The sequence below is a fragment of the Lagenorhynchus albirostris genome, chromosome 5, assembly GCF_949774975.1.
Source record: "Lagenorhynchus albirostris chromosome 5, mLagAlb1.1, whole genome shotgun sequence".
NCBI lineage: Eukaryota > Metazoa > Chordata > Mammalia > Artiodactyla > Delphinidae > Lagenorhynchus > Lagenorhynchus albirostris.
This window is the reverse complement of record NC_083099.1, coordinates 13,596,616-13,620,834: the sequence shown is the minus strand read 5'-3', so window position 1 is coordinate 13,620,834 and position 24,219 is coordinate 13,596,616. Positions and strand designations below refer to the sequence as shown.

General features: G+C 40.4%; 1 protein-coding gene across 1 annotated transcript in view; it reads left to right on the top strand.

The window, feature by feature from the left end:
- ARHGEF26 (Rho guanine nucleotide exchange factor 26) overlaps window positions 1-24,219 on the top strand; it is a 215,432-nt gene that overhangs the window by 81,411 nt on the left and 109,802 nt on the right. The window contains exons 7-10 of the mRNA XM_060149589.1: window positions 4,913-5,065; window positions 8,240-8,369; window positions 11,976-12,050; window positions 22,448-22,537. Of these exons, the coding sequence (XP_060005572.1) occupies window positions 4,913-5,065; window positions 8,240-8,369; window positions 11,976-12,050; window positions 22,448-22,537 (448 nt within the window). The remainder of the gene's footprint in view (window positions 1-4,912; window positions 5,066-8,239; window positions 8,370-11,975; window positions 12,051-22,447; window positions 22,538-24,219) is intronic.

Sequence of the window (24,219 nt, the reverse complement as noted above, 5' to 3'; positions counted from 1 at the left end):
TCCCTGAAAATGGAGTGCCACATTTAAGACCATCACTTGATAAAGCAACCACAAAAAGCCTAAGGAGTATCCGGTCCGTGCAGCTCTAGGAAGTATTAGAGGAGAGGTTACAGGCCTTGAGCAAGCTCCTCAAACATGGCCGTGTAGTTCTCATCTTGAAGTCCCCACCTCCTGGGAGGCTGCCCTTGTGTTTCTTGGTGGTCTGACCTTTCTCTGCATAGCCAAGGAGCTCACCCGGGCAGGCTGCAGTCATTTGCAGTGCTCATGTGAAGTATGGATGTGATTAGGTGGAGGGAGAAGAAGCAAGAAGCAAGCAGTTTAATTTTCCTTTGGACGTGTCAAATAGACAGCTGAAAATACGCATCTGTGAGAATTCAGAGCCACCGGATGCTGGTGATGGTGAGTCAACAGTCAAACAGGGCTAACCTGGGTTTCTGGTTAAGAGGCAGTGCTTCCAGGAAGCCTTTCCTGGTTCATCAGAGGTTTCTCAAAATCTAGACGTTAGCGATGATGACATTAGAATTTTGGTGGGAAAAAAAAAAAGAAAGGTTGTGTAACATGATTGGTTGTAAAACATGATCATTTTGGTAATGCTACAAAGAGGAAATAATGAAGGTATTGTGCCAGGAAGAAAAATTCACTGGGCTGAAGTAGATTTCCATTAAAAAGTTATCCTTCAAGTAAGCCAAATTGCTTCACAGACTCATTCAAGTTTCATCTAGGGAACCAGAATGCTTTTCTCTTTGCTTCATTTGGCTCTCCGGCTTTCTTGGTTATTGAAATAATACCTCATTCTTTAGTAATACTTTCTTGGCCTGTGTGTAGCTCAGCTCACTTAGTAAAATATGCAAATTTGCCAAAAATAACCAGTATCATTTAACATAGAAAGCTTTGAATTATGTTTTAATTGTGCCAGTGTCTAAATAAAAGATGGGTGGCTTCGTTTATATTATGTTAAAATAAGTAGCATAGATATTTCATTAGTATTTTGTTTTGTTTTGTTTCTTGTACTTTGGCAAACCTTCTAGAGTGATAAATGAATTTTCCTTTTCATTGGGAAAAGCCAAGTTACTGTTGTTTTTGGTCATGTAGTTGCATTCCTCAGACTGTAACAGTTAGCTGAAGACAAGAAATTGGAAGAGATCTTTGCCGCTAAGATATTTATTTCCTAGATTTACATGATAATGACCTTATGAATGGTTTCTTATTTTTTCAATTTTCTTTGAACATTTTCTTAAACGACACTTGGAGCTAAAAGAAATTACAAATATTTTGCATTTATATGAAAACCAGCTAAAAACGAACTTGTCCTGATTACATAATACCTAGAATTCCTGTGGCTCTGAATTCTCACACATGCATATTTTCAGGGAAAGTTAAACTCTTTTCTTCTCGCTTCTCCCCTTCCTCCTAAGTCCCTGTCTACCTGAATAGTTTCATGACCCACCTTGATGCCCAGCTAGAAACTTTGACTAGAAACCACAATGTCTTCCTTGACTTTTCCATCTACTGAGTTTCTCTATTCTATTAACTTTCCCACCAAATTATTACCCTAATGTGTCCTCCCTTTTTGATTTCCCACTGCCAAGGCTTTATTTTCACTTGCCCAGATTAGCATCTCACTGGCCTGCTTATGGTCTGTCTCTCGCCACTTCTGTCTCAATTGTCTCTGTCTGATTGGATGGCTTCAGCATCTCCATCCAGCAGGTTCTCCTTATCCATAGCATAGATTAAGCCCAAGTTCCTCAGTAGACAGTGAAACCTTTATAGTCTAGCTCTGACCCGCTTGCTTTGCAGCCCTCGTTCTCTGCCCCTGTTCCTCCTGTGGTCGACACCTCGCCTCGCTGAACCCCACAGTTTTCCCAGCGAGATTCACGCCTGTGCCCACATTGTGTCCCTGCCTGCAGTGCTCTGCCCCCCTTCTCCCCATATTGCCATCCTCATCCCTGATGACTCCTCACACCTTTCCTCACCTCACGCCCTGCCCTGAGCTTTTCACTGTATGTTTCTGTTAATAAGTCCTATATCGCAATTAATTGGTCCCATGCCCCTCATGGGCCACTCAACTCTGAGTGTCAGGAGGTAAAGGATCGTTTCTTACTCCACCTTCACTTAAGGAAATAATCTTTCCTTGGCATGTGACTCAGCTTATTCTGTATTGGTTCTTGGTTTTATACTATCATTTCTTGATATATACTATTAGAGGCAGAGTCAGAGAGCTTGAAAATCCACCTGTGGATATATATCCCAAAGATTTGAAAACAGTGACTCAAACAGATACTTGTATGGGAATGTTAACAGGAGCATTATTCACAATATCCAAAAGGTGGAGACAACCCAAGTGTTCATCAACAGATGAACAGATAAACAAATTATGGTATGTACCTACAATGGAATATTATTCAGTCATGAAGAGGAAAAAGTTCTGGTATATCCCTTAACATGAATGAACCTAGGAAACATTATGCTAAGTGAAATAAGCCAGACAAAAAGTACAAATATTGTTATGATCCCAGAAATATCTAGAATAGGCAGATTCATAGAGATAGAAAGTAGATTAGAGGTTCTCAGGGGCTGGGGAGAGGGGGAAATGGGGGATCATTGCTTAATGGGTACAGCATTTCTGATTGGGGTGAGGAAAGTATTTTGGAAATAGTGATGATGGTTGCACAATATTGTGAATGTAATTAAAGCAATTGAAAATGGTTAAAATGTATATTTTACCAGAATGAAAAATATATAGTTCATATAATTTTTAAAAAGTTACTGCCACCAGCACCCTTATGCATATATGTTCCAACATGTAGTTAGTTAAATACAAGCATTTTTTTCTTCCTATATCATTTATGTTTATCATTCTTACCTTCTTAATATATCACAAATTTCTTGAAGTCAAGGACCAGTCTAGATAGAAAATATTCTTTAAGAAACATGGTTTTTGTTTGTATAGGGTTTGAAGTTGGATGTTTTTGAAATTCGGAAACTTTTTGGAGAGGGTTTGACATTTTATTTGAATCTTAATAAACTCAGAGTGACAAAGTGACATGAAGTCACTGAGTTTTGAAACGTAGATGTGTTTGTCTGACCTGCTGTCTAGGAACTGTGTGTATGAACCCTGATCCCGTTGGGAGGAAAGCCAAGTAGTCCAGCAAAGTGTGCTTTCAGTTGCTGCTCTTGCTGTTTGGTTTTTTTTTTTTTGCGGTACGTGGGCCTCTCACTGTTGTGGCCTCTCCCGTTGCGGAGCACAGGCTCCAGACGCGCAGGCTCAGCGGCCATGGCTCACGGGCCCAGCCGCTCCGCGGCATGTGGGATCTTCCCGGACCCGGGCACGAACCCGCGTCCCCTGCATCGGCAGGCGGACTCGCAACCACTGCGCCACCAGGGAAGCCCCTCCTGCTGTTTTAAACAAGGGGCTTGGATGATGAGGCCATGTAGTTGGGAACCATATTGATTATTTTCCCTAAGTCCCTTTTAAAGGCAATTAAAATGTAGATGTTTACCCAGAATATAAATAGATTTATTCTTCTAGGGAGTTAAAATGCATTTCTTTGTCTTTTAAGCTCCTGTGGAGACTTTTAAAAATAGAATAGATAATGGTGACAAGCTAATACAATTTACATTAAAATGAGTTTAATGTACATGTACATTTATAAAAATAAGACCTCTTAATTTTTTTACTTGAGTGCCAGGATTTTCTTTGAAAAGAAGTGAGATATAAATGGGAGAAAATGTTAGCCTGTGTTTACTATTAATCATCTCACATAAATCTCTGGTGTCTCATTCACTGTGTGCCTTGAATTTTATATTATGGAGTCCACCCAGAAAACTGGTAAGGAGCAATGATGTGCTAAATGCTGAAGGGCTTATGGAAAACTAACCTTCCCTTGTACTACTATTCCAGAAGTCAACATTAGACATTATTGTTGGTTTCACCTTCATCACACTTTTAAAGAAAATGCTCTAGTCCTGTGTGGTAGTTATTTCTATCCAGATTTTCCTGCCGCTCTGAACTTGCTCAGGAAGTGTGCTCTAGGGAAGATCCCAGTTTTTAGTGTGCGTTCACATCATCGGGCGATCTTGATAAAATGCAGGTTCAGATTGGGGGAGGTAGGTGGCGAGATTCTGCATTTCTGGTGAGCTGTCATTTTTGATGAGCTGTTAGATGATACCAGTGTTGCTGGTCACTGGACCACATTTTCAGCAAGAATACTCTGTTTCAAATATCTGAGTTGATGTTCTGTTAAAATTGGATGCAATCTAAGATTGCCAGAAAAAAATACAAGACATCCAAGATGTCCTGTGCAATATTTGCACATGGTTGGATTAAAAAATTATTCATTGTTTATCTGAAATTTAATTTTAACTGGACTAGACACAATACATGTGTGTGCAAGTACACACAGCACACACACTGGCAACTCTAAATCGCAATCTTCAGTCATATACGAAGTCATTTAAATGTCATATATTAGATTTAAATGATATGATTATTTTTATTTTGAGAACAGGACACAGAACAGGTTTGTTTCACACCTATTTTTTAGGCACTAACTTAGGTGTTTTGCTCATATGCTTTTCAATACAGTAAAATATGTAAGCATGAACCCTGTCCCCCTCCTAGTATCTGTGGAATTCTTGAAAAATAGTAAAATCTGTACATTCTAAAATATACCTGAAAGCACAGAAATGCCCTGGATTATTAATGTTTTAAGCCAACCATACGAAGTAATAAGGTCTTTATATGATAGATTTAAATTTAGACTCTTTTATAGTTTTTTTCTTGTATTTTTTGGCACCGTGTACTGTTGATATTTTCAAATCCTGTACGTATAATAGTATTACATGAGGATGATCTGTTGTCTATTAAAGCACACAGAAGAAAGTGTAAATGATTTTCTTTGTTTTTTTCCAGATTCTTTACAGAGTTGGAAGCAAGACATCAGAATAATATTTTCATAGATGACATAAGTGACATTGTGGAAAAACACACAGCATCCACATTTGACCCATATGTGAAATACTGCACAAATGAAGTCTACCAACAGCGGACACTACAAAAATTGTTGTAAGCAATATTGAGTGTTACAGTTTTAATTATCTCATTTTAATTAGGTCACATAGATCGAAATTAATGGATCTCTTAAATTATATTTAGAAATGCCTCCTGATGATCTGTTTTCCAGAGAGAAAATTTTTTTTTTTGATGTTGGGGCTAGGAGTTTTTTATTAATTTATTTATCCATTTTTTCTGTGTTGGGTCTTCGTTTCTGTGCGAGGGCTTTCTCTAGTTGCGGCGAGCGGGGGCCACTCTTCATCGCGGTGCGCGGGCCTCTCACTGTCGCGGCCTCTCTTGTTGCGGAGCACAGGCTCCAGGCTCGCAGGCTCAGTAGTTGTGGTGCACGGGCCCAGTTGCTCCGCGGCATGTGGGATCCTCCCAGACCAGGGCTCGAACCCGTGTCCCCTGCACTAGCAGGCAGACTCCCAACCACTGCGCCACCAGGGAAGCCCCAGAGAGAAATTTTTAAGAGAATTGCTTTTAGGGTGAGGGCATTTGATTTAAAAAAATCCAGTTTGTAGAGAATTTTGTCTCTAAAGCAATTATGAAATTGTAGTTTGTTGCTGTTTTCCTTCTTTCTTTTTTTTTTTTTTAATTGCTGCAAGACACGGGGTTGGGGGGTAGGAGGGTTGGTGATCAGTGATCATCATTGTAAATGGTGAGAAGATTGTTCTCTAAGCTGTTATTTGGCCATTAAGTAGCCTGAGGCCAAGATAGAGTTTTTGAGTAGGTTGAACTAGGGGCCTAGGAGCCAGAGCTTTCTCAAGTATCCTAATCTTCCTCCATTCAAATGACAAATCTATTCAGTTGTTTATAGGAATTGCTGATTTTCCCCCTCCGCGTAGTTAGGGGTTAAGGAGAGCAGGGGAAGGTCTGAAGGAAGGCAGTTTTTAAAAAAAGTTCTTAAAGGCTTTAACTATGAAACAAAAAAGAGTTAAACTTTAAATTTCCCCCCATACTTTTTCCCTTTGTCTGTTTAGGTTACTGAGCATTTTGTGATGTATATGCTATCTCTATCCTTAAAAGAGTCAGCAATGGTTCAGTAATGTCTATATTGCTTTCTTGCCCGGGTCGGGGGCTTGTTTATCACAAGGGGCTATCTATTTGACAGTGCAATTGTACATTGCTGTAAACTCAGTTTGAGGGCTGACTGGCTGTCATCATTCTCCTCCCCTCCTGTGCGTTGTGGCATTTATGACGGCAGCATGGAACCCAGGTCAGTTTCTATGCAATGTGTGAGACCCTGTGGTCATGGCTGCTCAGAGAAACAGCCCCCAAGTTGGTGAGAAAGGCTGATTATGCCCCTTCCCCCTCCACATTCTCATTAAAATCTCGTCCAGGCAGGGTAGAAAACCCACAGCTGCCAACGTCAAAGGAGGCTATTAGTACAAAGCAGGGTTTGTAGGCACTACTGACATTTTGTCCTAGATTAGTCATTGTTGTGGAAACTGCCCTATACATTGTAGCATGTTTAGCAGCCTCCCTGGCCCCTGCCCACAAGATGCTGATAGCACCACCACACCCCAGTGGTGATAAACAAAAACATCTCCAGACATTGCCTGACATCCCTTGCAGGGGTGGGGGATGGAGAATCACAACCCTCACTTTCCCTAAATTCCCCTCCATCCCCCATGGGAACTGCTGATGTAAAGGTTACTCTGTAACTGTTGGAAAATCCAAGTTACGTGTGTGAAAACAAAGTCTGGAATTAGAGCTAAATTTCACTCTGTATTGCAGGATTTCAAAAAATGCGAATAGGTACTGCTGTACTTTATGCAATTCTTGAGAAATAAAGGTTTTTATTTAAATTTGCTCAGTGATACCATCATTGGAGCTTTCACATGGAAATTAGTAGCTGTGTTTTCAGAAACTTTGTTGCAGTTGATGTAAATTTACATTTAAGGCTGTGACTTTCAACTTCAGTTGCCGTTTGGAATCTGGGAACCAACAAACAATGCCCAGGGTGCATCCTAGACTGTTTCATCAGAATCTTTGGAGGTGGGGGGGTGGGTGGGGGGAGGGGGGTGGGTGGGGGGAGGGGGGTGGGTGGGGGGAGGGGGGCCTGGGGCCTAAGTAATTTAAATATGCAACTGGTTTAGAATTTGTTTGTTTTTTTTTTAACTTCCTAAAAATCTTTTCAAAGCTAGCAGGAAACCTAAAACTCCTCAATTTAAGAAAATGAGATTAAAACCTTTCTGTGTTCATTCTTTTACTTTGTTCTTCTGGGTATTTCCTAATTTATTTCTAGCAGCCTTGAACCCAGCCATCCAAGTTTCAAAGTGTATTTTTTTCAAAAAGGTTCCAATTGCCACTACCCCGCTTCTTGGCCTCCCCCCACCCCATCCGCCCTCCTCACAAGTCACCCTGGAACTCCTCAGAGCTCCCTTTGGGGTGAAGTGAGGTGACAGAGTGAGAGATACAGTGTCAGGGACCCACTGAAAGTCAGAAGACCTCGGTTTGACTTCTGTCTTTACTGAATACTAGATCTTTTATCTGGCAGGCTGGGGACCTTTCGGAGGCTCCATTCTTCCTGGAATCCCCTCTTGGCCTTCCGTGAAAGTTATAGGGTGGTTCCACATGAGATCCTTTTTGTCGATGTATCTTGCTAAACTCTGTAAAAATGTTCTGGCAGTATTAACACTGTTCTAACGTCAGTGGGAGAGGAGGAATATTCTGGCTGGCATGATCAGAAGGTTTTCTGTCTTAGAAGCTTTGAAAAAGTCCAAAAGCCTCCTAGTAAGTAAATCCAGTCTGACATTTCTCTCTTAGATTATTATCTCGGGCTAGAGAAGTGGCTTAAAACATGTGTTATCTTTTAAATGGAATGTTTATAGATTATCAGATATGAGTTCTAGTGTGTATACTAATTTATAATGTGTACATTCACCATTATGATACCATTGCTTCTTCATTAGTTTACTTTCTACTTTTAAAAATTTCTAGCCCATACATTTTCATCTTATTGTTCATATTGTTCCCTTAAATTTATATCTTATATTCAGTCTTGACAGTAAAAGGCAGATAAGCCATGCATGTCTCTCTATGTAATTATGTGTTTGTTGTTTCTATATTTAAAAATCATTGATAATATATGAATGTATCACAATATTTTATTATACATTTTTACTTCTTAACTTGAAGAGGAAGTATTTTGAAGTTTTGTCTTTCTTTGTTTTTCCTCAGAGCCACCAACCCATCTTTTAAGGAAGTTTTGTCCCGAATCGAGTCCCACGAAGACTGTAGGAACTTACCCATGATCTCTTTTCTCATTCTCCCCATGCAGAGGGTGACCCGCCTTCCCCTGCTGATGGATGTAAGATGTGATCCGGTGTCTCTTTCCTCTGTGGATAGCTGTGCTGCTGCAAGTCCGATTAAGAAAATTATTCTTACCCCACTTAAATTATATCCCTTATATAAAATCCCCCAATTAAGTGAGAAGGTGCTGTTCAGTTGGAAAGTCCCACCTGTGTCTAATATCTTTGGAAATTATCTTCAATTTAGGCTTGTGGGGTCACTCTGAAGAAGTTAGATTATCCCTCATTTTCTTAACATTTTTTGAAATGGGAAGAATATTGACTTCTTGTAGTCAGGAGTCCCGGATTCCTTTTCTGGCTGATCCGCTAGGCCTGTGACCTTGGGCAAGTCACTTAATCTCTTTGGGCCTCAGTTTCCTCTGGTTGACCACTAAGATCCCTTCCCTGTCACATTCCAAGATGCTGAGGTGCTTCCATTTCGCACAGGAAGGAGGTCCTCTACAGAATCACAGGGCATAAACCTGCCCTATTTTGCATTGCTCAGAATGAGTGAGGAAAGTCCAGGCATCCGTCTTATCTTAGGAAACATTCATGAAGAAAACAAGTATGTGATTTTGAATAGTGGTAAGATGTGGCTGGGAGAAGAGTTGAGACTGCCTGGTGGGAAACACAGCTGGGAGGACACCCAGACGGTAGCTCAGGAGATTACATACTGGCTGGGCTGCAACTGCAGGGGCATCCGTGAGAGAACGGGGTGGCCCGACATGACTCCCATCCAGCTAGAGGGGCAAAGAGTCTCTCTCTTTTTTTTTTTAATTGAAGTATAGTTGATTTACAATGTTGTGTTAGTTTCAGGTGTACAGCAAAGTGATTCAGTTTTATACATATATATTTTTTCAGATTATTTTCCATTATAGGTTATTGTAAGATATATACTGTGTTTTACAGTAACTCCTTGTTGCTTATCTATTTAATATATAGTAGTATGTATCTGTTGATCCCAACTCCTAATTTATCCCTCTCCTGCCTTCCTTTCCCCTTTGGTAACTATAAGTTTGTTTTCTGTGTCTGTGAGTCCTTTGTTTTGTATATAGATTCATTTGTATTATTTTTTAGATTCCACATATGTGATATCATGTAATAGTTATCTTTCTCTGTCAGACTTACTTCACTTAGTATGATAATCTCTAGGTCCATTCATGTTGCTGCAAATGGCATTATTTCATCCTTTTTTATGGCTGAGTAATATTCCATTTTATGTATCACATCTTCTTAAACCAGTCGTCTGCTGGTGGGCATTTGGGTTGCTTCCATGTCTTGGCTATTGTAAATAGTGCTGCTGTGAATATTGGGATGCATGTATCTTTTTGAATTAAGAGTTTTTGTCTTTTCTGGATATATGCCCAGGAGTGGGATTGCTGGATCATATGGTAGCTCAAAGAGTATCTTTTTGATCAAATTAAAATATTTTGGCATAGTTCTACTTTACAATGGATAATATTAATATAATGTCAGTTTTGACATACTTGGTTTTACAAGTCAAAATACAGGGTAAAAATAAAGCAAAAAATTACAGTCGAGTAAGATTACAAAATAAATTCCATTTTCTCAATTCCATTATAAATTCTAAGAGCTATTCTGAAGAAGCACTGAAGTTTAGAAACGAGTGAAAGCGTGTGATCACGGTCGCTTTGCTGGCTCTGCTGCACAGTGAGGGCAAGGCTCAGCTGTCATTTCAGAACTCACAGCACCTGCTGCTCTCCAAGGCCACCTCAGTCTACTCCCTTTGCACCCTTCCTTGTCCGTTCCCTGTGATTTATGAACTTCTCCTTGTAAATATTGGGAAACTTGCAGTTTTGTGAATCTAGCTCTGATTTTTTAAAAATCAGTATTTATCATGTCTAAGAATAAAATGAAATCAGGTTATCAAAACTAAATTTTGGCTCTAAAAAGATTTATTTCCTGTGCCTAATAAGACTTTTATAGAAATAATGAAACTTTGACACATATAGGAAAATATTAATTTTCAAACTTTACTATTTTTTAACAAGACATGGTTGTTTTCTAAATGTAGCATTTCTAGTAATGTTATGAATTTTCAGGATTGTTTCTTTTTCTTCTTCTGAAAATGCGTTTTAGCCGAGTTTCCTTAGATTCTGTATATTCTGTGATCTCAGCCTTTTTAAATATTCTTTCCCTTTGTGATTCTGAGGAAATTGCTTAGATAGATTGGGACTCACAAAATCTAATATACATGTTGTAGATACCATGTTGGAGGTTTATGCCATGATTGCCCAGTAGGCGCTAAACTTTTTGGGGTCAGAGACCGTTTTGAGATTGTGAGTGAAGCTGTAGTCATTCTCCCTAGAAAATTCGGTGTGCAAAATTTTACCTAAAATAATTGAAGTGTGGAAAGAAACTATGGACTCAGGATGCCTGCTCCCAGAGACAAAGACTAGTATTTTTCAAACTGCTTTTGTACCCATTAGTGGGGCATGAAATTGATTTTTGAATCACGAGCAGTGTTTTAAAAAAATGAATATAGAGTAGAACATGTGGTATATGATATATACATTGTTCATAATGTGGTTAAATATTATTTCATAAAAAACTTGTTTCATTTTTGTGTGCATGTCTACTGGTTGCAGTGTAAGAGTATTTCTTGCAGTGGGTCATAGTCAAAAAGTTTTGAGAACCATTAATATAAATCCATCGATGGTACACTCTACGCTTCTCACATATCACATGTAACAATCCTGACCCCTGACTTTCGGATTTATAGACTTGGTGTTCGTCTGCATTTAAGGTACCAGTGGTTTGCTAGTTCCTAGTATCTTCCACCTCTGCTGGATGCCTGTTGCCCTAATCTGTTTCCCATGTGTGAGAACCTGGCCACCTGGGCAGAATTTAAATGTACCTAAAACATGGTCTCTTCAATGTTACTTCATTTGGAGATTTAGTTAAGCTTGTTAATTGAGGTGAACATTTTTAACAGTTGAAATGGTTCTGTTGGCTTTGAATGGGTATAGTTTCAAAAGTTTTACATACTTCAGTATACCTTCAGTTGACCTTCTTTGAACTCGATTTTACCATCGCAAAAATAGCAGTGTAAACATATCAAGGGGAAATCCAGCAGCCGTTTTTTTGATCGTTTTATTCACATTATATCATCTGCAAATATAATAAGCTCTAATAATAATGATGGTGATCATGAATTTTGTCATTCATTGAGAGCCTACTGTATGCCAGGTATTCATAAAAAACTTTACATGCATTATCATTTAACTTTTGTAACAACCTTGTGATGTAATTGCATTATCCCAATTTTACAGATGAGGAAACTGAGGTTTAGAGAGTCAGGGTAGGTGACTTGCCCAAGGTCAAGTAGCTAGTCAGGAGCAGATCTGGAATTTGAAACCAGGTTCACCCACCTCTGAAGTCTGTCCTCTTATTTAACTATCCTCTGGATTAACATGGACCCTGTGCTTTTAAAGACTATCTCCTAGTTTTGTAATCGGATTTTAATGTCATCTTCAGACTCATCCATAGTATTGTGTTCAGCGTTGTTAAGTTTGCTACAAGTAAGACTCTATGACTGGACGTTGGTTTTGTTTTACTTAGTAAAATAAATCAGTTGATTTTGTTCTTCTTTTACTTGATTGCAGACTATCTGTCAAAAGACACCTAAGGACTCTTCAAAGTATGAAGTCTGCAAAAGGGCCTTAAAGGAAGTAAGCAAGGTAAGTGTTGAGAGGCTCATTACACAGTAATGGGATCACCCATTCAGATCTCTCTGAAGAGAACATGTCTGAGTTTGATGCTGAAAACTGGTAGATTCTCATAGCCATTTGCACACCATTCTTTGGGTAGTCGAAAAACAAAGCAATGTTTGCTGTACTCAAATGAAACTGGTATTTTTACTGTTTCAGACAGTCTTGTCTTAAGGGCCTTTAGCTATCTCATTTTCTTTTGGTGTCTGAATTCGAGAAGTATTTACTGAGTATCCACTACAGTGCCAGGGACAATGCCAGCCCCTGAAAATATGGGGATGAATAAGACATCGGTGGTTACTGCCCTTGTGGAATGTGCTGTGTAAAGGGGAAGGCAGACATTAAATAAGAATTACAGTAAAGGATGATGAGTGACATAAGAGGGAAGAACATAGTAATGTTGAAGCTGACGCCTGACGCAAGAGTAGCTGTTGAATTCTCCACATTCTATAAACACGTTCCCAAAGACAGGAATGTGTTTATAGAATTTGGAGAACTAGAATGTTCTTCATGTGACGAGAGCCCAGTTCAGGAGGGAGAACACTGAGGAACCATGTTAGGGAATTGTGGACCTTATCCTAGGATGCTGTGGAAGCTATAAATTCATGTGCTGTGAAGGTGACAGTGGGGATGAGCTCCAGTGATGAGGCCTTTGTAGTTGATGAGGCTACAGATGATGTCATAGTAGGATGGAGAGAAGCAAACCTACGACATAGGGGAGGTAGGCGTGGAGAGCGTTTGGGTGGGCATATTTGCGGACAGGAATCGAGGAAAATAGTCTCTGGCTTGTGCAACCAGATGGATGCTCTTGTTTAGCTCTACAGTAGGAACATAGGGAGAAGCTGATGAGTTCCATTTAGAATGTGTCGGAACTGAGATTCCTATAGAACGTACAAGTCAGGAGCTCAGTGGAGAGACCTGAATTGGAGATGTGGATTTGCGAATCACCAGCCTAGGGATGATTTTTGAAGCTGGGAGAATGGATGCCAGTACCAAGGAGTATGTATAATAAGAAGAGTAGTTAGTGAGTCCGAAGTACAGCTGTGAAGAGCACCGGACTTCATCTTGTTTAGGGGAAAGGAACCAACAGAGGAGACTTGAGAAACAAAACAGAATGTACCCAAGAAGGAGGAAAACTTAATCAGTGGTCTGGCAAATTGCATGTAATCTGGTGGAAGGAAGGTCAGCCCCATTGGGTGCTCCTGAAAGACAAAGTGGGATAATGATTGATGCGTTCACTGGGTTTATTTATCATCAGGTGGGTTGTGTCCTTGGAGAGGTGGGTGTGGAAGCCAGATTGGAGTGTGTTGAGGGCTGAGTGGGAGGTGGGAACATGCAGCCAGCTAGTGTAGCTGTTTCAACAATCAGGCTGAGGGTAAAAAGACAAAAAGAGAGCTGTAGTTGAAAGGGAAGTGAGGGAGGGTCTATTTTTGTTTAAAAGATTAGAGAAATGTGGGTATGTTTAAATGCTAACAGGAATACTTAGCTGCGAGAAAGCAATGGAAGTTATGGGAATCAGTGAGGATACGGCCCAGGGGAGCAAAGCTCATGATCGCATCAGAAGCATCCGAAATATCTCGAAGCCGCACATTACTTCTGAGTTTGGTACATCTTTGTACCACTTTATTGTGAAGCACTTTTTGTTTTAATCAACTTTAAATTGACTCTATTTTACTTTTCCTGGCCAATAATAACTACAAAGTCATGGGTTTTATGAGCTGGTTGTTTCTTTATATATATATATATATATATATATATATATATATATATATATATATGTATGTATGTATGTATGTATATATTTTTGTTGGAGTATAATTGCTTTACAATGTTGTGTTAGTTTCTGCTGTACAATGAAGTGAATCAGCTATGTGTATACACGTATCCCCTCCCTCTTGGACCCCCCAGTCCCGCCCATCTAGGTCATCACAGACCACTGGGCTGAGCTCCCTGTGCTATACAGCAGGTTCCTACTAGCTACCTATTTTACACACGGTACTGTATTTATGTCAAACCTAATCTCCCAATTCGTCCCACCTTCCTCTTCCTCCTCTGTGCCCACACGTCCTTTCTCTACATCTGTGTTTCTATGCCTGCCCTGCAAATAGGTTCATCTGTACCAAATTCTAGATTCCACATACCTGCATTAATATACGATGTTTGTTTTCCTCTTCCTCTTTCTGACTTACTTCACTCTGTATGACAGACTCTAGGTCCATCCACATCTCTACAAATGACCCAATTTCATTTCTTTTCATGGCTGAGTAATATTCCATTATATGTATGTACCACATCTTCTCTATCCAGTCTTCTGTTGATGGACATTTAGGTTGTTTCCATGTCTTGGCTTTTGTGAATAGTGCTGCTGTGAACATAGGGGTGCACGTACCTTTTTGAATTAGAGTTTTGTTCAGATATATGCCTAGGAGTGGGATTGCTGAATCATATAGCAACTCAAAATATTTTTAGTTTTTTGAGGAACCTCCATACTGTTCTCCATCGTGGCTGCACCAATTACATTCCCACCGACAGTGCAGGAGGGTTCCCTTTTCTCCACACCCTCTCCAGCATTTGTTATTTGTAGACTTTTGAATGATGGCCTTTCTGACTGGTGTGAGGTGGTACCTCATTGTGGTTTTGATATGCATTTCTCTAATAATTAGAAATGTTGAGCATCTTTTCATGTGCCTATTGGTCATCTGTATGTCTTCTTTGGAGAAATGTCTATATAGGTCTTCTGCCCACTTTTTTTTGTATTAAAAATAAGTTTATCTGTGTCTTAGTCTGTTTTGGCTGCTAGAACAACATACCGTGGACTGCATGGCTTATACACACTAGAAATTTATTTCTCACAGTTCTAGAGGCTGGAAGTTCAAGATCAAGGTACCAGCGTGGTTGGGTTGGGGCCCTCTTCTAGCCAGGTTGCAGACTTCTCCTTACAGCCTCACACGGCAGAAGGGAGCGAGGGAGCTCTCTGGGGCCTGTTGTAGAAAGCACTACTGTAAGTCCCCCACATACGAACAAATTCAATTTGGAGAGCGCGCTTGTAAGTCCAATTTGTTTGTAAGTCCAACAAAGTTAACCTAGGTACCCAACTAACACAATACTGTACTGTAATAGGTTTATTATACTTTTCACACAAATAATACATAAAAAACAAATGAACACAAAAAACAAAACATTTTAAATCTTACAGTCCAGTCCCTTGAAAAGTACGGTAGTGCAGTACAACAGCTGGCATCCAGGGGCTGGCATCGAGCGAACAGGCAAGAAGAATTAGTGACTGGAGGAGGGAGACGAGGTGGGACATGGCAGAGCTGAAGGATTGTCAGCAATAGGAGATGGAGGGCAAGCTGCAGTTTCATTCACACCTGACGTTTTTGGCACAGGTTCTGGTTCCTATGTGGGACTAGATGCATGTTTGCATCTTTGAAAGTTCGAAACTTGAAGGTTTGTGTGTAGGGGGCTTACTGTAGTCCCATTTGTGAGGGCTGTATCCTCATGACTTCTAAGCACCTCCCGAAGTCCCCACTTGCTAATACCTAATATCATCTTCAGAGGTTAAGAATTCAACACATATTTTGGGGGGATATGAACATTCAAACCATAGCAGTCTGCCAACCACTTGAATGCATCTCTTGCTCCATCAGTGGTCTGCATATCCCACTTTGGGAAACACTAAGTGAAGAAATTTGGGCTGACAGGTATGAAATTACCTAAGGTCCTACTGCCCATGGGTCTCTCTTCCAGGACCCCAAATCCTATGGGGGAGGGGGGGAGGGTCTTTAGGAGAAGCTATTGTACTTAGAGAAGTTCCAGCCTTGGCCATGAAAGAGATTGTCAGATTTTGTTTGGTTGTTACTGAGAAGTTGGAAAAGAATTCACACAGAAGAGAAAGGAGGAGGGTAATAGTAATTGAATTGAACGAGCAATGATCCTTAATTTTTTTGAGACTTTTACATCCCAGTTACAGTAGACTGCTACATTCCTTTAGGTGTCTCTGGTTCACTTGATGTGGCACTGGTTCTTTTAGGAAAGGCTGGCAAAAATGTAATGTAACTGCCTTACCTTGATACTTACTGTATGAAGGACCCTCTGTGAAGAAGTGCTGTTCCAGAGAATTGTTTTTTCTAAGGCAGCGTTTCTCTCTCTTGAGTAGGAGTCCTGAATATCAGGATTATTCCTGCAATCTCCTAGTGTTGTAGGGAACTGAGGTTATCAATACAGCCAGCTTAGGGATTCATCTTCTTTTTCATTTGTGCAGGTTACTGATGGGGTTTTATAGATTCTGGGAAAACAATGTCAGTATTTTTAACAAAAAAACTGTGTACATAGAGCATTTATGGTTCAAAATCAAAATGCAGAATTTCAATAAGAATTGCTTCCCTTATCGGAAATGAAAGAAATTGGGAGTTCCCAGTATTTATTTTAGAGAGTGAAATTTTGTATGATGAGGCCCAAGTTTTCAGAACCGGACTCCACCTAAGGCCCTTGGGCAAGTCTCTCTAGATATTCATTCTTGGAAAAAATGAGTAATATCTTTTTTGGTAATTAAAATGCTAATGAAATTTATTTGCATAGTATGAATAATACTTCAGTGAAATTGTTCCTGTATGTGGCTGACATGACGGTGACAACTTACTGAATTGGGGCTTTGGAAAGACTTACTGACTTAGTCAAACAACTCAAAAACAAGAAAGATGTTTATATCAAGTGAAATGTGTATTTATTCCAGATTTTCGGCTCAGATGCTGGGGCGGAGCCGGGGGGAGGGAAATTTCCAGGGAATCTGATAGTTCAGCTGGTGCAGAGTCGTGTCTGGTGTCTAAGGAGTGGTGCTCAGGACATGGTTTCTTATGCCAATGAAATCGTCCCTGCTGCTCTCTTTTATTTACTCTCCCGTGGAAAGAGAATAACTGCTTTAACGTGCACCTCATAAAAATTCTACTTCTATTTGGAGATAATATTAAGTTATAAGCTTTTCTCATAGTAGCAGAAGAGCCAAGTTCTCTTGAATCTTTTCTTGTAACTTATTGCTTCAGCTATTTAAAAGAGGTAGATATCTATCTATTAACATGAAAAGATCTCTAAGCTGTGTCAAGTGAAGAACATTAAGTTGCAGAACAGAACAGATAGTGTAATGACATCTACGTAATAAAATGTGTTTATTTTGATGTGTTTAAATTGATGACATATGTATGTCATCAATTTATAGAAATAGTACCCAGAATCATACACATCAGACTTTCAACCGTGGTTACTGATGGTAAAGGGAGAGGAGAGCAGAAGGGAGGAATTAATAAGGTTCTTTTCCTTCACTCCAAGTACTGCTCTGAAAGAATGCATTTAAGGTTTACAAAGGTAACATTTTAAAAATAATTTACTAAATGTCCATTACAGAAAATTTGAAAAATTGAAATAAGAGAAAATAAAATGTAATCAGTAATCTTGTCAAAGATAGTGACTATTGCCATTTTATGGCGTGTCCTTCCAGTGGATGTAAATGTACACTTACACATGGATTCATGTGGTACCCATTTCATTTACTCTTCTAAATAGTGCTGCATGGACTATGGCCTTACATAAATGATTGTGCTCCTCTGATGATTTCTGTTGAAAAGTTTCCAGAAATGGGTTTATTGGGGGAAAAAAAAGGTAGGTATGATTTAAAGACCCCCAAGTGCCTTCAAGAAAAGTTGTCCCTGTATCCATGACAGCCAGGAGTATTTCTAAGTGTCTGTCTTACTGTGCACTCCCCAGCATCCAATATTCTTTTCATCTTTGTGAATTTGATAGATTGAAAATATTTTATTTTTGTTTTAATTTATATTTCCACACTAGAGAGATTGAGTTCTTTTTTTGCCACATAAATTTGGCCTAAAACAAAAAATTCAGCCAAATTTAATAAAGCTTTGACAGACGCTAAAGGAAGGCACGGCTTTAATATGCGGAGGCTGATTTTAATAAAAACACTATATCCAAATTAGCGCTTGTCCCTTCAAGATAGTCATTAATCGGAGTCCACTAATGATACCATTGCTTGATATATTTTGAGGGAACTTTTTTGTTTTTAATACGCCTTTGGAGGTGGCGGCTGGTGGAGTCTATGTTTGGAAGTTTAGGAAATAAAGATTATAGCTTTATTTTCCATTTTCCCTTTCATTTTAAAGTGGGATAACTAAAAAGGAATTGCCCCCCCCCCCTTTTTTAAGTGGCTTATAAATGATCCCTGAAGGCAGTTTACACATTAACATCTGCTGAGCGTTCCTTTGTGTCTTAGGTACTGGGCTGGGCACTGAACTAACAAATATGGAAATTTCACAATCTCTGCTCTCCAGTCTTTTTAGAGAGGTAATACCCAAGATGAGTCCTGAAAGACAAATAGGGGGTTATAAATCTAGATAAGAAGGAGTCAGTGGAACAGAGTGGGGTGAAGAATGTTCAGGTAGAGGGAAACACACGTGCAAAAGTGCAAAGGGACGTGGAAGGGTGTGCGGCTCTGAGCAGAGATTTGGTAAGACTGAGGCCCAAGATAAGAGAAGCAGGAAGTTAGGGATCAAGTAAGTAGGTGCCAGATCATGGTCTTGCCAAGCTTTAATTCTGAAAGCTTCGAGGAGCCCTTTAAGGATTTCAAGCTGACGAGTTGCATGATCAGATTTGAACTTAGGGGCTTCCCTGGTGGCGCAGTGGTTGGGAGTCCGCCTGCCGATGCAGGGGACACGGGTTCGTGCCCCGGTCCGAGAGGATCCCACATGCCGCGGAGCGGCTGGGCCCGTGAGCCATGGCCGCTGAGCCTGCGCGTCCGGGGCCTGTGCTCCGCAACGGGAGAGGCCACAACAGTGAGAGGCCGCGTACCGCCAAAAAAAAAAAGATTTGAACTTAGATTGAAAATGTTCTTCTGGATGACACATAAGGGTAGGGCAGAAGTGATGGCAGTGAATTAGGAGGCCAGTAATCCAAAGGAGAGGGAGTTTGAGCCTGAGTGCGGGGACGGGGCTGGTGGATGAGTGGACAGCAGGACGGCAACATGAATGAGACTTTATGAACTGTTTGGATGTGGAGGACAAAGGAGCCGAAGGCATCTGAGAGGTGAGGACCCAGCTCTTTGGCTTGGGGAAGCGGATGATGCTGGGATTGATCACATAGAGAACACTGGGCCGGGGGAGGGGGTGGTAAAGGTAGTGTTGAGGTTTGGTCATTCCATCCTGAGTTCGAGATGGCTCTGGGGGGCCCGAGAGGAGATACCATCCAGGTAGTTGGCTCCAGACCAAGGCAGGGAGCACAGATTTGGGAACTATGAACATATATTCTTCAAGAGAAATCATAAAAATGCCCTGAGCAGTGGCTGCCTGATTGGATTTTGTTCTGTCTTCATCCTTTTAGGATATATATATTATTTTAAAGTCACTTTTTTTTTTTAAGATTTTTTGGATGTGGACCATTTTTAAAGCCTTTATTGAATTTGTTACAATATTGCTTCTGTTTTATGTTTTGCTTTTTTGCCACGAGGCCTATGGGATCTTAGCTCCCTGACCTGGGATCAAACCCGCACCCCCTGCATTGGAAGGTGAAGTCCTAACCATTGGACCACCAGGGAAGTCCCCCTTATAGGATATTTTAATTACAGTTGCCCCAGCCCAGCCAGGATATTTTCTGCGCCTAGCTTTGATCGGGGGCAGCCATCCGTCCCTGCATCAGTGAACTCCTCAAGACCATCCAGACCTAAAGATATGCTGGAACTGAAGATAGGTGTCCCCTTTAAGCCTAGGATATCTGTTAAGTGACTGGAAACATCCAAGTGTCCATCAGTGGGGGACTGAATAAGTACACTGTGGAAAGCACATATGGTCGTAGCATATGTTGCATCCTATCACTCCTCTGCTGAAAGCCTGCTGGTGGCTTCTCTTTGCACTTAGAATACAATCCACACACCTGAAGAACTTGCATGCTTTGACCCTGGGCTGGTCCTCTGGTTTCCTCTTGTGCCATTTTCCTGTGTCCGGACCGTTTACTTTCTCAGGCACACGGCACTTTCCCAGTGTCAGCCCTTTGCTCCTGGGGTTCACTCTGCCTGGACCAGCGCTCTCCATTGATTTGGGTGCTAACTCCCTTTTCTCCTTCAGCTGTCAGACGAAATGACCTCTCAGGAGAGGTCCCTGGCTCCCTCCTCACCCTCCTTCTCCCAGAACCCCTGTTTTTTTTTCCCCCCTTTAAGATTTCAGTCTGTAATTATTGTGTCTGCCCTTCTTTTATGAGGATGGGGATTGTGTATCTCTTAAATGTTGTAACCCTAGCATCTGACGCATACCGTGTACAAAATAAACTTTTTTTTTCAGTGAATGTTAAATTTATAAGGCGAAATATTGGCAAGTGAAAAAATTAAGTCACAGACAAGCATTGGATAATCCATTTTCAAAAATTAGAATTTCTACACATTATATGTGTGCGTTTATATGTTCATATAAGCATAGGAAAAAAAGAAAGTGTATAACCCATCTTGTTTCCAGTTACATCCATGGAGTAGGATTAGGTCAGAGCCTTTTATGGCCTGTTTTGTCTACTTATGTATTATCTTTTTTTTTTTTTTACGGTAAGCATATGTAACTTAATGGAGCAGTAATATTAAAGTAAATCTAATCAGAATTTCTAGCTTCGCTTTTAACAGTCACATGTCTTTATGGCCAATGATCCTTGTTATGGACAAGTTTTATAGATTTTTCAGTTAATAAGAAATTGGAAATACAAAGTTTGTTTTGGTTTAGGCCAGTGAACTAATAATTATGTATTAGGTACAGTGTAAAGGAGAAACTCCTGTGTGTCTCCTCTGTGCTCAGTACTCTACCCACAGAGCACTTCATTTCTGACCCTTGTGGTCACCAAATGTGTGGGGTTTTTCCCCACGCCAAGTACTTCTGCTGAACCAGCTGGGTGTCTTACTGTATTCAGTTCAGTTCTCACTCCACCTGGAGGTATAGCATCAGATCCCACAGGATAAGGGCTCAAGCCCGCAAGACTACACCCCCAACTTCATTTCAGTCACTAAATTTCAGTCACATTGTTACCTGTGCTTCTGACCCACTGGCTATAAATCAAGTTCCCATGACCCCGTCCTCAGGTTTGATTAATTTGCTAGAGGGGCTCACAGAACTCAGGAAAACAGTTTACTTACTAGATTAGTGGTTTATTACAAAGGCTATTCAGGGATAAGAATGAACAGCCAGATGAAGAGATAAGGTGAGGTCTAGAAGGATGCCACCCTCCCAGCACACAGGAGTGTTCCTGTTTACCAGCCTGGAAGCTCTCCAACTCCGAAGTTCAGGGATTTTTATGGAGGCTTCACTATGTAGGCGTGAATTATTCAATCATTGTCCAATAGTGATCACATTATCTCCAGCCCCTTTCCCCTCCCTGGAAGTCTGCAGGGTTGAAAGTTCCAGCCTTCTCTTTAATCACTTGCTTGGTTCCCCTGGCAACCAGCCCCATCCTTAGGGGCTTACCAGAAGTCACCTCATTAACATAAACTCAGACGTGGTTGAAGGGGGGGCTTGTTACGAATAACTGAAGATACCCATTTCACTTTTATGCCCTGGAGCTGTTTCAGGAACTGGTAGCAAAACTAAATTATAGCCAGAGATGCCCCTGTGGTTCTTACGTAGGAAATTACAAGGGTTTTAGGAGCTGTGTGCCAGAGACCATGGAAAAAGACAAAATATATATTTTGTTTATTATAAATCATGATATCACAGCTACTCATCAAAGGACTATGAGTTTGTTCTGTTTGTAGATAAATCAGTAGTTCTAATTAAACTGCATTTCCCTTAGCTTGACCATCCTTGAAGAATCATTGACCATTAGGTTCCAATGGAAGGCTTTCCTCTTCCAGCATCCAGGTTACTGGTCACCTGCTTTGCATGTAGCATTCTGCTAAGAATTTGTCTTTGAAGTCAGTGGTCTGCCCTCAGCTGCTCTGATATGAAGTGGGGAGAGAGGTGCAGCTTGCTCTGAGGTTGGTGGTGTTCCCATGGGTGAAGGCAAGGAGGAGGGGCAGAGGAAAGGAGCAGACTGGAGCAGACTGGACCGTGTGAGGAATCTGCCGAGTGTATGTGGAGGGCATCGTGTGATAATGCACAGAGGATGCGTGTCCCTGAAAATTCTCAGGACGTTTTTTTTCCTCTGTCTTCACATCCTGAAGACACCACTTCCAACTGGGTACAAAGTCTTGACTGTGTGAAACTGTGAGTTCTTTAACTGTCTGGAATGAGTCTCTGGAGATTCCACAGTGCTAATTGTTTCCTGTGAGATCTGCATTTGAAAGTGAGGTTTCTCTCGTTCACCTCTTAACCCTCCTTATTATCCTCTGTTTCCAGTTGGTTCGACTCTGCAATGAAGGAGCTCGGAAGATGGAAAGGACTGAAATGATGTACACAATTAACTCCCAGCTGGAGTTTAAAATTAAGGTATTCTCTCATACTTCTTCATAAATAGATTTGTTACTGCTCCTGCTTAAATCTTATGCGAATAAAGAGATAGTTGAGGGCAACAAAGTGGAGAGGAATTTGCTTTTCACAGCAGGGCCATAAATTGATTACAGAGAGGCTGGCAGGGGAAATAGCAGATGCTTTGCTTTGGACAATTCAGCTCTTGCTAATACCAGATAAAGTGACCTTTCTCTAGACCACAGAGTTAGGTATTATCTAACTGGCACTTTCTTGTTTCCCTAGGAAGCCACCAAACTTGAGAAAAGGGTGGTTAAAAATAATAGAATTTTAGAATAGAAAGGAGATTTCTTTAGTATTCTCAAAGTATCCTGCAAAACAGTGGTATCCCACGAGCTGGACCAGGGTGTTCTCCTAAATCAAATAAGGACACTCCTTTCTCAGTTTGCACAAAAGGATTGCTAGTGAATTGTTCTTTTCAAATTTGTTTTTCTCCCATAATTCTTTTGTGCATATATGCTGCCTGCTACTGCGTGTCTCATACTGCTCAGGGGCAGATGACAGGATGCACAAAGAAGGAAATAACAATTAATGGCGAGGCTAGGCCATGGTCAGCTCCTTTGCTGGCTCACAGTTTAGTTCTTAATGGGTGTGAGTGTTCATGGTTGTGATTCTGTTTCGTTTTATGCCACTTGAATTTAATGAAGCAACTTAAAGCGGTCATATTTTTTCATAGTGAAAGTGTTCCTAATTTGTGCAGTGGGATTAGAGCGATCGTGGCATTATGCAGATAACTCTCTGCTGTGTCATATAGTTTGAGGGCCACTGATATAGTACAGCTACACCCTTTTATTTTATAAATGAGAGAAACACAACCCAGAGAATAATTAATTGTTAACAGGGTCATTCGGCTCGTGGTGGCAAAATCAGGACTAGGGTCCAGACGTCCTGACTTTCAGATCAGTGTAAACTCTTCCACTGTGACACCCTGACTATAAAGATTTAAATGCGGAAAGGTGACCCATGATTCTTCTCAGAAAATGATGGGTACTTGCTAAAAACAGGGTGCGCATGCACGCGCACGCACACTTTCGCTATTATACCCTCATATAGAAATTTACGGCAATTTCAAAACCCATTTTTTTCCCATCCTTCAAAAAGAATCCTGTCCTTCACTTTCATTTGTTTCTAAGTATTTTAGAAAATATATCTATACATCAAAAGGTTCTTTTTAATCCCCTCCTTTTTAAAGATGATAAATCTCTAACCATTTCCGTTTTAAAAGTTGATAAGTCCCTTCCCTAACCATTTTTCTTTTTCTTTCTTCACTGATAATCAGTTGTTTTAAGATACCTTTAAGCTCTGTTTCTCTAGAACCACAATTAATTTGTAACTGAAAAAATGCTTACCCCAAGGGTTCTTAAAAATAAGTGATTAACATCAACTGAGTGCAGGAGTTTTTGTTTTTTTGTTTTCTCTTGGTTCAATGATTAAGATTGAAAACTTAAAGGAAAGTATTCTAAGTTTAGATTTATAATGAAGGGCTTAATTCAGACCACTTAGAAATACTAATACAACCTTAGGACCTCATTTCTATAACACTTTATGGATAACAATGGACATTTTTATTCAGTTCATTTCAAAGACGCGAAGACAGATGTTCAAAGAAGTTAAGTGGTTTGTCCAAGCACGTGCATTCTTTC